This window comes from Typopeltis vanoorti, chromosome 8 (genome assembly GCF_054136105.1).
Source record: "Typopeltis vanoorti isolate ZY-2024b chromosome 8, IOZ_Tvanoo_1.0, whole genome shotgun sequence".
Classification (NCBI taxonomy): Eukaryota; Metazoa; Arthropoda; class Arachnida; order Uropygi; family Thelyphonidae; genus Typopeltis; species Typopeltis vanoorti.
Window position 1 is genome coordinate 89,295,292 of NC_143556.1, and position 18,650 is coordinate 89,313,941.

The following is an 18,650-nucleotide window of genomic DNA, read 5'->3' on the forward strand; positions in this document are numbered from 1 at the left end:
TTGGCAAATATTAAAATATTCTTGTACTAACATGTTGATAATTCTTAATTTCATGTCACCTGTCTCTCAAGAATAGAACACCAATTAATGATGGAAATCACTTACATAAAAATTGTTTATTTGTAGAATTTTCAGCTGTGTTTCATAGCATTTTTAATACATTACAAGAAGAAAATGGCAAAAAAAAAAAAAAAATAGAGAGAGAGAACAGCAATTAATTGAAAATGCGTGATGTTATATACACTATAGAGTGCAGGAGAATAACTCCATCTCCATTAATAGATATCAATAAATAAATTAGAAATAATTTAAAAAATATTTTATTAACTATTTTATTTTTAACTTATTCCTTCATATCTGTTTATGCAGATGGAGTTATTCTCCTGTAATCAATAGCACATTGTAATAGTCAAAACTCTACAAATAAAACTTTTTATGCAGTTGACTTCTGTCATTAATTAGTATTATAATGTCTTCTTTCACTTATACCTTGATTTTTAAATCGATAAATATATTATTTATTTATATACAGTTTATTTATTTATTCGTATGGCATGAATATCAAATGCAGTACAATACACTGTCACTTTAAAAACATATAAAATTAAAAGGCTACATCCATATTGGTCAGATAGTTCATAGCTTCGGGTGTAGCACTTAAAAAGTCCAATTTGTCTCCTGAATATGCTCTAAGATAACACTGAGTCACAATATGGTCCACAGTCTCTGAGCTCCAGAATCACAATGCGGGGATGATCGTTTACCCCATTTAAAAGGCATGTCCGCACATACGCCATGACCAGTTCGTATTCTATTAAGCTGAGTCCAGGATTTTCATGGGAGGTGTGAGCAAGCATCAAAACTTTCTTGTAATTCATTGAGAGAAAATATTGTGATGTCATCTGTCTGGCTCTCCCACTGTTCTTGCCACTTTTGCTTCAGGTCAAAGTTAGATTGTAATAGTAGTTGGGAAAATTGTAGTGGTGGATGTCTTGATCTCAATCGTCGTACACTTAAGTCTGGGAGATCTAAATGTATTGGTAGGGCTGTGTTCTCCAAGATTTTCTTATACTCCTAAGAGAGCCTTAGTCCTGTGCAGATTCAGTGGAACAATGTTACTAAGAGCTGGAAGCCAGTGTGTGGGTGTTGATTTAATTGTGCCAGAAATCAGTCTCATTGTATTATTTAGTTGGCTATCAACAAGTTTAACACGTGTGCTATTTAGCCACACTGGTGAGTAATATTCGGCAACAGAGAAAACTAGACCAAGAGCTGTAATCCACAGATTATCAGCTGTTGCTCCCCATGTCGTACCTATTAGTTTTTGTATTATGTTGTTACGGGTTCTTAACTTAGCAGAAATGTTTGTTAGGTGTTGCTTGTAAGAGAGTGTGCGGTCTAGGGTCACGCCCAAGTACTTTGGAAACTTATTGTGTCGTAGTAAACATCCTTCAAAGAAGATATGTAAAGTGACATCTGCCATGTGATCATTAAGGTGAAAGCTTTATACTTCGGTTTTGTCTGGATTGAGCTGGAGCCTCCATTTTTTGCAATATTCACCTATTGTTTTCAGATCTTTTGTAAGTACATCTTCAGCCTGACTCATGTTTTTGTGTCGAATGGCAATTACAGTGTCATCAGCATAACAGAACTTGTGTGAGATTGTAGCAGGCAAGTCATATTTGTATAGGTTATAAAGTAAGGATGCCAATGCTGACCCTTGTGGAAGACCATTATTAAGTTTTCGTTGTCGGGACATTTTATTTCCTAATATAACTTGAAAGAAACATTCAGCGAGCATCGAGGAAATTAAGTGTGCAGTCCGTTTACATGGGACAATGCTAATAAATTTGTATATAAGACCTTCACGCCATACTGTATCATAAGCCGCTGTTAGGTCCAAGAAGACAGCTGATGTTTTTTCTTTCTTCTGAAATCCAGCTTCTATGTATGATGTTAAAGTGAGCACTTGATCACAGCAACTACGTTTTTCTCTAAAACCAGCTTGTTCAATCGTCCCGATTGAACAAGCTGGTTTTGGTATGGACAATATGTTGTACAGAAGGTGTTCTAACATTTTATAGGTGCAACTCAATAAAGCAATAGGTCTTTAACTTTTTGCCTCCTGGGGTGGTTTTCCAGGTTTAAGAATAGCAACTATTTTTGACTTCTTAAACTGGCTAGGTAGTTGGCCAGTCAATAATATATCAGAAAAGAATTCACAGAGCCATTTTATAGTATTTGGCCCACTATTAATCAGCAATTCCAGATGGACACCGTCAAAGCCTGGGACCTTGCCTGCTTTGATATCTTTTATGACGGCTTTTACTTCATCTATAGTGAAGATTCAGGCATATTGTGAGAAAGCAGGGGCATTTATTTTTAAAGCTCTAAGTTCTTTCTTAACTTTCTTGGTATGTTCACAGTCCCTAGGTGCCCTTGACATATTAACGATTTGATTAGCTATTTTCTCAGGGGAGATAATTGTGCTTTTTCTTTTAGGTAGATTAGTTGTGGATAGTTGTTGGAGAAGATTCCAAGCTTTTCTACTTGATCGTTTGAAGTCAAGGTTTTCAACCATATCAATCCATTTTGTTTTTCGAGATGAGTTCAAGCTATGTAGTAATTCATCTGCTATTTCAGGATCTTTACTTTTCAGGAACTCTCTGTAGAGATGTTCACTCTCTTCATTCCATCCGGGGACATAATCTTTTCTGTAACCTCTAGGGATATATTTTTTCACAGTTGATATGATTGCTCCTACAAATCTCTTGTATTCTGCAACTCTAGCAGGTATCCAACAAACACATTTATCCAATTCATTCACAAGATTTCTCCAATTTGCTTTTTTAAAATTCCAACGCAGTCGTGGAAAGGATCTTGCTATAGGTAGTGTCATACCAATTTCCAGTAACACCGGTCGATGTTGACTGTGTGGAAAGTTAGAAAGTACATATCGTCTTGCTGGTAATGGTTGCCCTTCTGTGTTTATTGAAACAAAACATAATCAGAATTAGACTCTGTTTGCCATGCTGATGATCTAAAGGTGTTTCTATCTTTGGCATCAAATACAAGGTGTATATTATTTATTTCGGCCCATTGAACGAGGGTAGTCCCGCAGTCATTGTTATCACGGTACTTCCATTCTTCATGATGGCTATTAAAATCACCAATCCATACTGTTGGATGTTGATAAATAGGTATCACATCTATAGACCATGATGTTAAAGGAGGTTTATAGACATTGACTATTGTTATTTTGTGAATTTTCACACTCACAAGATGTGATAACTTCTGACAACGAGATGTTATCACATCTCGTTGTCAGAAGCATTTTCAATATAATTCTTGATATATGTTGCAATGCCATAGTTCCGGTGGTATGTAGCACCAATCAGAGTGTAACCAGTTATTTTCCCTCTTCTATAGGGTGTGCCAAAATTCACACAAGATTTAAATTTAGCGCCATTTGTGCGTTAAAGTGTTGCCAACGAGAAAAAAAAGACAGCGTGACAGCTGACAGTTCAGGGTTATTAAAAATGGAGCACTACACGAAAGAACAACGCATTCTCATTGTTGAGCAATATTTTAAAAATAATGAAGGTTTGGCAGCTACAGTTCACAATTTTCGTACAAAATATGGTCGGAATAGTGATTTAACTTCATCAACTGTGAAAAGATTAATTAAAAAATTCAATGAAACTGGATCAATTAGTGATCTTATACACTCTGGCTGTCGTTCAACAGAAAACATCGAAGCAGTTCGTGAGAGTGTTGTTGAGAGTCCAGGAACATCAATTCGGCACCGTGGTCTTGAATTGGGCATTTCGAGAAGCTCTCTACAGCGTATTCTCACGAAAGATTTGCATCTTTATGCTTACAAAGTTCAATTGACTTAAGAACTGAAGCCTACTGACCACACACACACCGAAGAGAGTTCGTTGAATGGATTATGGAACAACAACAAGTGGATGCTTATTTTTCAAACAAAATCATCTTCAGCGATGAGGCTCATTTTCATCTTGATGGCTTCGTTCATTGACAGAATTGTCGCATTTCGGGTTCAGAAAATCCACAAGTGATTGTTGAGAAACAAATGCATCTACAACGTGTCACTGTTTGGTGAGGATTTTGGGCTGGAGGCATCATCAGTCCATTCTTCTTCAAAAATGCAGCTGGTAAGGCAATAACAGTTAATGGTGCTCGCTATCGCGACATGATAATCCAGTTTTTTGTGCCTAAATTGCAAGATATGGATGTGGACAACATGTGGTTTCAACAAGACGGTGCCACATGCCATACAGCCTGAGAAACAATTCAATCACTGCATGAGTCATTTCCTGGTCGTGTAATTTCCCGTTTTGGTGATCAGAATTGGCCGCCCAGATCATGTGACTTAACACCGTTGGACTTTTTTCTTTGGAGTTTTTTGAAGTCTAAGGTTTATGCCAACAAGCCCACGACCACCCATGCCTTGAAGGAGGAAATTGAGCGCTGTATCAACGAAATTCAGCCACATTTATGCAAAACGGTCATGGAAAATTTCGACAAAAGAGTGCATATGTGCCAGCAAAGCCGTGGAGGCCATTTACCTGATATGCTATTCCATGCATAACCCTATACTGTATACTTTATGAATCAATAAGAAATTACAATTTTTAATTAAAAACCTGTGTTTTCTATCAAAATTACTTCTTGCATGAATTTTGGGACACCCTGTATTAAGGTTGTCTTCGTTTCAGCATGCGTTTCTTGAAGAAGCACAACGTCAATGTTATTTTCTTGTAGTATTTTGCAGAGATAGTCACATTTTGCTCTGTTAATTCCCTCGATATTCAGTTGACACATCTTAAGGCTAAATCCCAGTTTTTTGTCAGCATCATCAATAAAATTAGAAAAATCAGTATTGTTCGACTGCATGCCAACTAAGTGTTAGACTGGCTGCCAAATCGCCCTGGCTCAATTAGCATTACCCAGGGTGCACCACGAGGTTTAATAACTTAATAATAGGTTTCTTAACCATTGTCAATACAATTGAAAAGAGATGAACACAAGAAAAATACTTCTTAATATTGCAAGCATGTGACAGTATATGCTATCAACTATTACAATTCAGAGAAATGAATTTAATTAATTACAGTATTAAGAAACAGAAATGAGAAGTGTTATTTAGAATGACTTCAAAAATTTGGAAAAGTTTAAAGCAGACATTTTTGTTCAGGTTTTTGGACTGTGAATGTGAGTTTTGCAACTTTCTTTATATAATCTTTCAAGAAGAAAATAATTTATGTAGGACTTTAGTTTTCCAATGAATTCTATGCCTAGTGGATAAGGCAAGGCTAACTAAACTAGACTTATCAGATTCTTGAAGGAAAATATACTCTTGATGGTCTTCTTCTAAACGAATCTGAGCAGAACAACTGATCTGCCCATAATAACAAAGGCTACCTGAATAAGGGATCCTGTAAATTCCAGGATAAGAGCAAGAATTTTAGTTTATAAATTGTATGGGAAGAAACTTGTAGGTCAATCTGGTGAAGAAATCTTGCAATATTCTCTGATAGTCCTTTAGCATATGGTATTGAAATTTTAGAAACTTCTTGAGGAGGATTAGGATGAAGGCCATAATTATTAATTATTTTATCAATTATTTTTATTAGAGATAGTAGTTCTGATAAATGACAGTTCATTATTTAAAAGAGAGTCAGTAGAACATAGCTAATGTGCATGGTGAACCAAAGTTTTAATCACACCATATTTTTGACAGGGGGTGGTGATCAGCAGCAGCATTAATATATTTAGTAGTATGAGTTGGTTTCCTGTATACTGAGAACTGTAGACTGCCATTAGTTTGACATAGAATAAGAACATCTAGATAGGGAGACAATTGTTATCTTCTACTTTGAGTGTAAATTTATTTCTTGTGGTTTTCTGAATTTATTTTCCCAAGAAATTCATAAAGTTCAGATGAGTGTCATACAGCAAAAATATCAACATATTTATACCAAATAGATGTATTACGAGAACAGACAATTTTACAATATCAGGATAATCATTGTTTAGTAATTCTATTTTATCAGCCAGCGGGATGTTTGTGAAGAATGAAACTAGATCAGAACTAATTAAAAGATCTGTGGGTACGCTGCAAGGTGACACACTGAGACTGTGAAGCAGCCAAAACCAAGTGAATCATAGTGATGCTGTGTTGTTGCATCCATTCGTCGAGTCCTGGACACCCCCCCCACACACACACCCTGAAGATACATATAAGGAAATTGATGATGATGTGGGTTGTAAAGATCATCTTGGTATCTATTCTAATCCTTTCAAAAGGGTTAAATTATGTTCTGTAAACCATTCCTGTTAGGGACTTTGTTTAGTATTGATAAAAACCTTCATAACTTCCTGTATTCCTTGGCAAGTAAAATTTGTTTTCAAGCAGCATATATTCTATATAAATCTGTAGAACCTCATAGCAGCTTATCAAAAAATGATATCCTAGCTTTATCATCTTTCAGATGTAATAAGAACACAGTAGTCACCAAAGCTGACAAAGGACATGCAGTTGTGGTCCATGATAAAAATAATTTATCCACTGGTGATGTGATTATTTCATGATCGCATCACCAGTAGATGTGTTTCCAGAGATCCTGCTCAATCACAAATCAACAAACTTAATAATCTCCTAGATGAAGTTCATTCTTGGGATGAATAACAATCAAAAAGTTAAGAGTTCATCACGCTAGACCTCCCTGGCATTATGGTCTTCTGAAGATACATAAAGAAAATGTTCCATTAAGACCTGTTGTAAATTGCACAGGTTGCCTGACCTATGAATTCTCAAAATATCTGTCAAATCTTTTCTCTGCATTTACAGGTAATTCTTCCTCTTTGATTAAAAAATTCAGGTTTCAAGAATAATATAACAGGATTATCTTTATAATTCACAGATCCTTTAATCAGTTTTTGTAGTTTCACTCTTCACAAACATCCTACCGGCTGATACAATCCCATTTGTATAGGAGGAAAACTCATAAATTTCTTCCTTAGAATCTGCTGATCAAAATGCTGACAAAATATTTGATCCATTTTTTGGTTTTAGGTTGGTTTCTGAAATATGTGACAGCTTGTTAATATAAATATTAATGTTACAGCTTACACGCAACAACAAATAACTAAAACAATTCAAATTATAACAGACAAAAGGTTTAATGTCCTAATTTGACACTGACTAATGTTGTATAAAAAAGTCATTACAGTTGTGTAGGAGTTGACCTTAAGATGACTTGTCTCCCAAATTTTTGGCAGATTAATGCAGCCATACTTGTTAAGGTTACAATGCTTCATGAGAGGTGCTAAAAGTCAAAGCTAGATGACTGAGAGGATATCTCCACTTAGCATTTTAAGGAATGTGAAAAACTAACCAAGGCTTCTGACCTAATGTCCAATCCTCAACTTTCATGGTGCACCCTGTTAGGTATCTATCTGGATTGGCAATTTTTGATTTAGCTGACCAAATCATTTTTTTGGATTTTATATAATCTATCTATCTCAATGGCTTTAACAGGCCTTTAAAGCCCACAACCCTCCAAGCATGCTTGGATTTCGTAACCGAAATACGAAGATAGAATGGTCATCCCTATGTCTCAAAGTATTCCTGGCTGTATCCCTGTGTGGTCATGGGTCCGGTTTGCCTGCTTGCAGGATGAAAAATGCCAGATAAACTGGCGGAAAAAACCCTGCTGTCCATGCCCAAGACCGGCTAACTTGGCTATGGCTGAGGAGGATCCTTCAGCTCCTCACGTCATCGACGGGAATCAAGCCTAGGACACTCCTTCCCCAGTCATATGGTTGCGAAGCGCAAAGCCGCTAGGCTAACCACACGGACGGATTTTGTATAATGACAATAGAAAATAATAGTACAATATGACAGAATTTCATGTCACCTGAGGCATTGCCTGGTTAAACAAGGCTCAAGTTATTTTCATCAACGAACAGAATGAACAGGCAAAAAAGTCAGTTACTAGAACAAATCTTGGAACATATCCCAACTCAGCATTGGCAGATTTGAGATTGGTACCATCAACATATAACAAACATCAATGGAAAATAAGTGGAACTAGAAAAAGAATTGGATAAGCAACTAGATTGATTCATCGATAGGTGGAGCCTGCGAATAAGTAATGTTAAACTTATGCTCCCACATTTCATCTTAACTGTAAGTGTTTTTTGCGCAAAATAAGCAACAAACGGAAAAGTAATAGAAGATACTAAGCAGCTGATTACATCAGTACAACTCGTAAGTACCCATAGTCCATTAAATCTGCTATATTTTACAACCAAAAAAAAACAACCACGTGAAAGCACTATGCCTACCGTGTGAAGTAAAGATGACGGCAAAGGCCAACAACGGAAGATTATCTTGAGTCCCATCAGCGTAGCATCACTGATCACCAGCAAACTGCATGACATTACGAAGTGCCGCAGCTGCGAAACCGAAGTTAAAGAAAGGGAAAAAGGTATATTGTGCGATATCTGTTGCAACTGGCTACATATTTCCTGCGCAAAAATAAATGAATTGCTGCACAAGCTTTTTACTGATCTAAACCAGCCCTACTTCTGTACGACGTGCCTTTCTTCTGTGAAACAAATACTAAACCTAGGCCAAAGAGTCAGTAACCTCGAGCAACAGTTTAATACCATGATCTATACCTTCTCCTCCAAAATCGGAAAGTTGGAAACTAAGCTCGAGACGCTCAACGACCAGTGCCCGACCTCAAGTGCACCATGCCTGCTAACGAACTTTGTGAGGTAACCACATCATCGGTACACGAGTCGCTCGAGGCCGAAAATAGGAAACTCAATACTGTTATCCTGAACTTTCCGACAGAAAACAGTAAATCCTTAAAAGAAAATGTTCAGCAAACTTGCAGGAGAATGCAATTTCGATCCCAGAAATATCGTCAAATGCCATCATATCAGACCCATAAACAAAAGAAAGGATGGTACAAACTTTCCACGTCTCGTGAAAGTTAGCTACGACTCACCAATAAACACAACCAAAATTATAACAGCGATAAACAAGCTAAAGGACACTTGCCCCCAGTCACGCATATGTGCTCGACCCGATTTAACCTTTGCTCAGAGAGAAAAAAGACGCCATCTCCAAAGACAACTAAAAGAAAAATGCCAAAATGGAGACAACAGTTGGGTGATAGACTACAAACAATCCAAACTAGTACAAAAACCAAGTGACACCACTAGCAGCCACCAAGGACACCAGCATGCAGGCACTGCATAGGAAACATGCAAGACCCTTGGGGTAAATTCCATGTCTCACAGAACCTTGCATATCCACTTCACCAACATCTGCGGCCTCAACTCCAACCTTAATAGCATTCACTATCATCTGCAATCCACCAAACCCCGCCTACTCTTTTTAACAGAAACTCAAATCTCACCTTCCCCCAGCACTATTCATCTCAACCTTCCTAACTATACACTTTTTAACTCCTTTCGATCCAAGGGTGGTGTCTGTGCATATATCCGCTCTGACATACCCTGCCAGAGAGAAACTAACTTGGAATTGCCGGACTTCGACCTTCTTTGGCTGAAGATATCCCTCTCCCACTCAGTCAAATTCATCTGCTGTCTCTATCGCTCTCCTAATATTACCAATCACTCTTAGCTCTTTCATTTCCTCTCCCTAAAAGTTGATTTTCTCTAGTCCCACTCTCCTAACAGCAAAATCATCCTCCTGGGTGATTTCGACATCCATAACACCAATTGGCTTTCCTCTTCCAGTTATACAGATCCTGCAGGCAGAGATGCTGAAACATTTGCAGTCACCAATGACCTCACACAAATTGTTCAAAAACCAACCAGAATACCAGATAACCCAAACCACTCCCCAAATACCCTAGATCTCTTTCTTACTAATGACCCCCTCCAAATATGCAGTGAATGTAGTGAGCCCCCTGGGCAATTCTGACCACAACTTAGTGCTCATCTCCTTCCCCATGCAACAGTGCTTACACAGTCACTCCCACACAAGAGTAGTTTCGCATTATAACAGTGCCAAATGGGACAGTCTCCGAGACTACTATGCTTCATTCCCATGGTTAGACTACTGTTTCCGGTCTTCCAGTCCAAACATATGCACTGAACGCATCACCAAAGTGATCCTCACTGGCATGAAAACATGTATTCCCCACACTACTCATACCTGCCATCCCATAACCAAACCCTGGTTTTCCAAAAAAGGTGCCAAGGCTATACAAATGAAAAATCAGGCATACCACAACTGGCTCAAATCAAGAACCCCATCCTCATTCAATGCCTATACTGAAGCCCATAACAAATGCAAGAAAATTATCAATACTTCTAAAACAGAATTTGAATGGGCCAAAGGAAGCTTGCAGCCTGTCCAAACGGCAGCCGTGCCTTTTGGTCTCTTGCCAAAGCAATTGGCCATAACTTTTGCCCTACACTATTCCCACCTCTATCATACCCAGATGGCTCAATTGCAACATCACCCATAGAAAAAGCTAATTTCCTGGCATCACACTTGCCTCCAATGCACACATAACTAACTGACAATGGCAAATGCCCTCCAGTAATTCCAACTGCCCAACATACAATCCCCCCTGTATCCTTTTGCCAAAAAGACATCACAAACCTGTTGTCTAAATTAGACACAAAAAAGTCTCCTGGCCCTGGCGGCATTCCTCCAATTATCCTGAAATTGGAACTGACTCCTATCCTATGTCACCTGTACACACACTCTTATTCCACTGGTATATATATATCCCAACACCTGGAAACTGGCCTATATTCAACCCATTCCCAAAAAGGGTGACAAATCACTGCCATCTAACTACCGTCCTATCTCACTCACTTCAGTGCTATCTGAAGTAATGGAGAACATCATCAACTCTCAACTCCTAACTTAAGCGACCACCAGTACGGATTCCATCAAAGCCATTCAACAGGAGATCTATTCTCATACATCACCCATCACTGGACAAATGCCATGGAGAAATTTGGTGAATCCTAAGTAGCTGCACTTGATATCTCCCAAGCCTTCGACCGAGTCTGGCACAAAGGCTTACTAAGCAAACTCCCATCATTTGGACTGCCTCAGGACTTCTGCAGATAGATTACCAGCTTCTTGTCTGGGCGCACACTATGTGTGATGGTAGACAGCTCCCTATCCTCTCACCATTCAACTAATGCTAGGTCCCACAAGGTTCACTTCTCTCACCGACCCTCTTCCTTCTATATATCAATGACCTACTTCAGTTGACCTCTAACCCAATACAGAGTTTTGCAGATGACAGCACATTGCATTCCTCCCTTTCATTTGACAAACCCTACTCTACACAACTCACCTCAACCCACAGAACATCAACCACCACTACCCTTAATTCTTACCTCCAAGCCGCCAACGGAGCTCAGATAACCTTGTCAACTTCAACGCTAGTAAAACCCAGTTCTGTCTTATTTCTCACAAAAAAGGACCATTTTCTCCCAGCATTGTTTTCGATAACACTCAAATTCTCAGACAAGATGAAATTTCTCTTCTCAGAATTACTTTGACATCAAGCCTCTCCTGGCATAAACACATCACAACCATTGCATCCTCAGCTTCCAAAAAACTACGTTTTCTCTTTCGCTCAAGATGCTACTTCACCTCTAAACAGCTGTTAACACTATACAAGTCACAAATCCATCCAGCTCTCGAATACTGCTCTCACATCTGGAGTGGGGCTCCATAAAAGCTCCCTCAAAATGCTTGGCTCAATACAGAGGAGAGCAATTAGACTAATAAATGACCCATCTCTCACCAACTCACTCTCCCACTTTCACATAGGTGCTTGGTCTCTGCAATCTGTATATTCTATAAATATTTCCATGGAAAATGCTCATCTGAAACAGCATTAATAATTCCCCCCCCCCCGTACTAAGCCCATTGGAACACGTACAGCTGCTGCCCAACATCCTTTCACAGTACACCTCGAAACCACAGAACAGGTTTCTTTTCCTCCCCATTCATCCCTGCTACTGCAGTACTGTGGAACAGTCTTCCCCCAGATATATTTCTCAAGGGAATATGACATGCAGGCATTCAGATCAAATGTAAACAAGTTTCTCCTTTCGGTACTAACGTACTATAGGTTGACCAACCAACCTCCTGTATATGGGCCCCCACATAAAAAAAAAAAAAAGTTTGACACAATAGGTCTTACTCAAACAAAGAAGACAAAAACATGTGAGATCTTTCTAAATAACAAATACAAGATATCATATTCAGTCAATAATAACCAGGGAAAAGGAAGAGTAGCTATAATATTCAGTACTAAATACAAAGATAATCTTGAATATCAGGCAGTATCAAGTAGAATGATGTGGGCAAATGTCAGAATGGGGGAGCTGAACAATGAGACTTATTTGTGCCTATGGTTCTACTAATGAAGAAGTTGAGGAATTTTTTTGAGGCACTAGAGAAGGCAGCTGAGACCACTTTAAAGGAAAAGGTTAGAGATCTAAACAGCAGAATAGGAAATCATTACTGTGGGACAATTTGGAGAAAAGAGCAAAGCTAATAATAATGGTAATTACCTGTTAGATTTCTCTTCAGGGCATGGACTAGTTATTACTGTCTAGATTTATGCAACTTTATTTGAGAAAAGGCTAAGAAAAAATGTGAAAGGTAAGCTTGGAGAAGAACAAGTTAGGCTCAGGCCAAATAGAGGTTGTGAGGATGAAATTTTCACTTTACAACAAATAGTTAAGAAATCAGGAATATAACAAGGATCTGTATTTAATTCTATAGACCTGGAAATGACAAGGTGCCAAGAGAAAAGCTGTTTAAAACACTACAGTTGTAAGTGAGATATTATATTGAGCAATACGGTCTATATTTAAGTTAAATGTCAGCAGTTAGAATTGAAGGAGGTACAGGAAGATAGTTTGATGTTAAAACAGTGTGAGCCAAGAGTGCACATTGTTTCCACTGTTATTCATCATCTGTATGGATTACATGATGAAGGAAAGTGGTAGTAAAACTAATATTGAAATTGGAGATGTTAATCAGCTCTTTATTTTATGCAGATGATGTTATACTCCTAAACAAATCCAGTAGAGGTGTGCAAGATTCCTTGACTGAATTGAATAGCTGCTGTAATAAATTTGGTATGAAAATCTGCAATAAAGGAAAAAGACAATGAAAATAGGTAGAAACATCGAAAGAAAACAAACAAACATCGAATGTATCTTGAATGGAGAACCTATAGAATAGAACAAATAAAATACTTTAGCTCTTTAGTTACAATTTTTAGTGAAGATGGCAAATTATATATGGAAATAGACAACAGGAATTGCAAAGTTGGTGTGGTAGGAAGTCAACTAAATAAATTTATATGAATGAGAGAAATTAGTAAAAACACTTAACTAGCTGTATTAAGTGTTTTGACTTACATGACAGTGTTCAACTAGTTTTAAATTATAGATCTGACAGCTGGGTTAGAAATAAAACTCATTATCAAAAACTGGAGACTAGAGATATGAGAGTTCTGAGGATGATTTAGAGAGTGAACAGATGGCATCAGTGGCAGTATCATATTAAAAATGAGGATATTAGGAAAGAACTTTTGTTAGCATTCAGGAAAGTGTTAGCAGAGCTAATCTCAGGTGGTATGGTCACTTAAACAGAGTGGAAGAGGGAGGTTAGCAAAACAAGTGTTATTTGTCAGGATGATAGGAAAAAGACCCAGAGGAAGACCAAGATCTAGGTGGTTTGATGCAGTAAGGAGTGACTTAGAAGACAGAAATATGAGATCTGATCATGTTGGTATCTTAACAGATATAAAATTAATTTGAGGAAGATTGTTGATAGGACGTTAGTAACGATGTAACTTTTTCATGTATTACTATCATAATATCCTGTTCTCCCTGAGGGCATGTCAGGAATTGATGATTATGAATGCTATTGCTTACTCTATACTAACTTTGCCAACTTACTCTAAAATAGTCTCTCTCACCTGTAACAACTTCTAAATAACACATAGATTTTCTTCCATGGGATCACTTAAGGAGCAAAGCCAAATAACTGGGATGAGACTTGCACATCTCCTTTTAGGAATGTGGAGAACTGTCTGGGTAGTTCTCCACATTGGATTGGACACATAATGTCCAATCCTCACCTTTAGAAGAACCATGCCAGCAGAACAAAATATCCAGTTAGATGCTGCTATAGACCAGGGGATGGAAAAGATGATGGAGATAGTATGCATCGACAAATAGACTCAATGAGTGGAGGACAGATAATTATTATGATTTCAACTATGGGAACATAGATTGGAACGAGGAGAGGACACGTGCAAGAAAGGAAATGGACTTTATGCAGTTACCTGAGATGGCATGTGATGGAATATACTAGAGGTTCGAGAGTGCTTGATCTAGTAATTGCATCTAAGAGTTTGTCTATAATGAATTTGACCATGTTGCCACCATTTGGTGAGAGTGATCATATGATCTTGACCTGGGAGATGGCTAAATGTGTGAAATTTTCAGTTATGACAATTAAGGGTAGTGTAATTATATGGCTGGTAAAGTATGACAAGCTTAGATTGCTTGGATCGGTGCCATGGCATGTAAAACTGCAAGGGCTGCATGGTGATTAGTGCATGGGAAGTGGTAAAGGAGTGTTTTGAGGGAGGTAAGGTAGACTGCATGCCTAGAATCAGGAGAATAAATCAAACGGGAGTTAAATGGATGAATATCATCATTAAGCTGGAGCTGCAAAAAAAAAGACAATTGTGGAGGGAATTTAAGGAGAAAGGTGACCTGCAGGCACATGAACAGTACAAGGCACAGGCCAGAAGGGTAACTAGTGTAGTAAGAAAGACAAAAGCAGATTATGAAAGTAAGTTAGCAATGCAGGCTGAAGAGAATCCCAAACAGTTCTTTTGATATGCTTCAAGTAAAAGAAAGAATGTATATGGTAGAATGATGCTGATGGTAGGCTGGTAACTGAATCAGTTGAAATAGTAGAATTACTAAGTAAACACTTTGCAAGAGTATATTATCCAGGAGGAGATATTGCAATAACAAGAGAGGCAAAGGCTTATATGGGAACTGAGGTAAATGAAATGGAGGTGCATAGCATATTACAGAACCTTAATGTGAATAAGCTGTGGGATTGGATGGTATACCAGCTGAAGCTTTACGTGAAGCATTGAGGGAATTGTCAGTGCCCTTGACCATATAGTTTCATCTTTAATCTAAATCGAGAGAGGAAAATAGTTCCATTGCATAAAGGAGGCTCCAGGACTGATGTAGCAAATTACCGACCAATCAGGAGTTGTTGTCAAAGTATTGCAGAAGTTGGTCAAGAGCAAAATACAGGAATGGATAGATGGAAATAGGAGGCAGCATGGTTTTGTGAAGGGTAGGTCATGCCTCAGTAACTTGCTCACATTTTGTAATACAATGACAGCTGAGTCGAATAAAAGTAATGGGTTTACGGTGATACTGCTGGACTTTGCAAAAAAACATTTGACAGGATACCACATGGAATTCTAATCAGTAAACTGCAGCACAAGGGATAGATATAGGATTGGTGAGGTGGATTTTGGAGGGTGGTTGATGGAGAGATATCAGAGAGTAGTTTATTCAGGAGTAGAGTCCAAAAGAAGGCTTGTGACTAGTGGCAGGCTGCAGGGTTCTGTTCTTGGACCGCTACTGTTTATTTTGTTCATTAATGATATAGGAAAGGTTCTGAGAGGAACTGTTCAGTTATTTGCCAATGATGCAAAGTTGGGTAGAGTAATAGTTAATACAGATAATGTCAAAATTTTGCAGGATGATTTGGATAGTTGGCAGACTGGGCAAAGGAGAATAGATGTCAGATTAATGTGGCAAAGTGTAAGGTTATGCATTTGGAGTGAAATGATTACCAGCTGTATACCACATTTGTAGAACTGTACTCCAGGAAATTGACAAAGCCAGAGACTTGAGAGTGTTAGTTGATAGGGAGTTAAAGTTTAGGGAGCACATAGCAAAAGTGGCTAAATCAGCTCATCATTTTAATTGGTTACTGAAGAATATTTTAACGATCAGAGACAAGCAGGTTATTGTTCCTCTTTATCAAGCCTTGATAAGACCCAATCTTGACTACTATTACGTGCAGATCTGGGTGCCAGGGTTTCTTGGTGATGAGGAGGTGGTGGAGAGGATCCAGAAGATTTCTGGATTACAGAAACTGGTAGAATTGCGGAAAAGGGGTGATATGACAAATTACTGAAGGGTTTTTACAAGATTAATTCAGATAAAATTTTTCAGAACAGGTCTGGTGGTGGTGGAAGAACTAGGGGCGATCCATGGTAACTGAGTAAGCATGTAGTTAGCAAGGGTGTTAGGACTAGGTTTTTTGCTTGGAGAGTAGTGAATGAGTGGAATAGGTCGCCAGAGTCTGTTGTGTGTGCCCTGACTGTGAATCAGTTCAAAGAAAAATATGATAGATATTGTGAAAATGTTGGATTGTTCTTGACATGATGTTTAGGGTCTCAATGAGTCTAAGGACTCCTTGGAGTTGCCCTTAATAATTATAATAACTAAAATAAATTTTCTTATTATTTTCAATATTTTTTAAAAAGTTAAATTTCATCTTCCGGGAACTAATACACTAGCATCAAAACCTGCATGCAGTCACTACTTCAGTAAAGAATGAACTGGAAAAATACTGGGAGGCTTGTAATCATAAAATTTTGCAACTTGTCGGTTTTGGTTGGGTGTTCTTGGCTATTCGACTGATTATCTGCAGGTGAGAGTTTCCCAGATGAGAGGCAGTTTAATGATGCATTCATATTTGTTTAGGTTAGGAGAGTTATAATGGGATAAGTTAGGATATCACTGGTATAATGCCAGACTACCATTGTATAAGAGTGGTTCACACAGCCACTCCTATACAAGAGTAGTTTGTTTTCCTGCTCAAAGGTTGGCATCTTATGAGTTAGAAAGATTACAAATAACTTGTTTTTACAAGAAATCATTGTGTTATAAGCCCATTATTCTACAACCATGCCTTGTCCAATTAACTCTACAATTATTGACTAGACTTTCATGATTACTAAAGTAATTTCTAAATATAATCAGTTCAAAAAAATTCTGAAGCTTTGTTTAAATTCTTTCTTAGAATTGTTGCAGACTTGATTACAGTGGTTCTTAAGTGACACTAACAGTTTTATATTGAATTACAGGTTGAAAATATCAAGAAAAAGTATAATGAAAAAATTCAGATGCTAATGGAAGAAATACAAACATTAGAAATGGTATATAAACTTATTGTTTTTAGAATGTTCTGTTCGATTGAAGTATTCATATAACATTCTTTATAGTGTGATTTCCTACTAATATCCATGTAGAGGAAATTTTGAGATATGGCCTGATGTATTTAGCTACCATATTTCTGTCTTTCTTTTTAACTCTTTCTTACCATGTCTTTTTTTTTTTTGTTACTTGTTTACTTTCCTAATCTTGATCTTTATATGCAGATGTGCTAATTATGACTTAATATCTGTGATTGAAAAATAATGTGAGACATTGTTCAAATTTTGTTTGCTCACACTTGGGTAAAGGATTAAAGCAAGAATAAATGAAATGTTTATCTGTTTAAATCTTAAATTATAAAGAATCTCAATTTCTTAAAGTTATCAAAGTAATATGTAACATATATATGTCAAGAGTCACTGCAGTGTCTATTAAGCCAAGTAAAGTAGAGTGTCACTGATTACTCTTATTACAAGAATCATTAGAGCCAAATTTCAACTTGCTGTAACTCCAGTTCCAAGGTGAATATTATCAATCTGTTAATTTCATTGAAAGTAGGTATTTAACAAGAAAAGAGCTTGTCAGTATTAAACGGAAGCATTTGAAGCATTAAATCTAATTATTAAAAAAAAAAAAAAATAGATCACTTTAAAAATAATAAAGAATGTCTAAAAGATGGTTTTTTTTTCTTCTTATTTACAAATATCTCATCAGGTTATATCATTTCAACTAATTCTGACAAACCTTTCTTTTAGGCTTGCACGGTGATCCGAATGCATTTTTGGAAATTATGGAGACAACTACCGTTTTTGAATAAAAACTTTAGTTTACTATTACTAATATTTTACAATTCGACGTTTCGACCTTTATGTTAAGGTCATCTTCTGGAGCGTACAAATATACACAGGAAACAAGCTATACTACAATCATACTGGTTCGTTAAAGACACTGACTAACCGCTACCACAATTGTTGGCCTGACCTCTGGTGGGGAAAAAAAAAAAAAAATTATACATCAACGCTAAAGTCCTATTATTTGTGTTGTCTACTATATACATATATTAACATTATATTAACATCATTCCAGCCAGTTGGAGTGGAATGGTTTCTAATAATAGCAGATTGGCTAGAGTCCTGACTTGTGTTGAATCTTTCAAATTAGGTTGGCTGAATGTGTACCATCCAGATCCTTGGAATTTTCATACCATCTTTATTGTTGATATTTGGGTGGTTTATCAGGATTTCGCAGGATTCTTTAAATTTTCTTTCGTACCATGTTTTTGTACGGTGTAAGGAGCAGGTGCTTTTCCAGTTGATTTG

At 37.4% G+C, this 18,650-nt stretch overlaps 1 protein-coding gene across 1 annotated transcript in view; it reads left to right on the forward strand.

Annotated features, from left to right (window-relative positions):
• Nucleotides 1-18,650, forward strand: part of LOC150104182 (sodium channel and clathrin linker 1-like) — a 222,682-nt gene that overhangs the window by 131,095 nt on the left and 72,937 nt on the right. Inside the window, exon 13 of the mRNA XM_090396804.1 lies at nucleotides 17,262-17,333. Within this exon, the coding sequence (XP_090252930.1) occupies nucleotides 17,262-17,333 (72 nt within the window). The remainder of the gene's footprint in view (nucleotides 1-17,261; nucleotides 17,334-18,650) is intronic.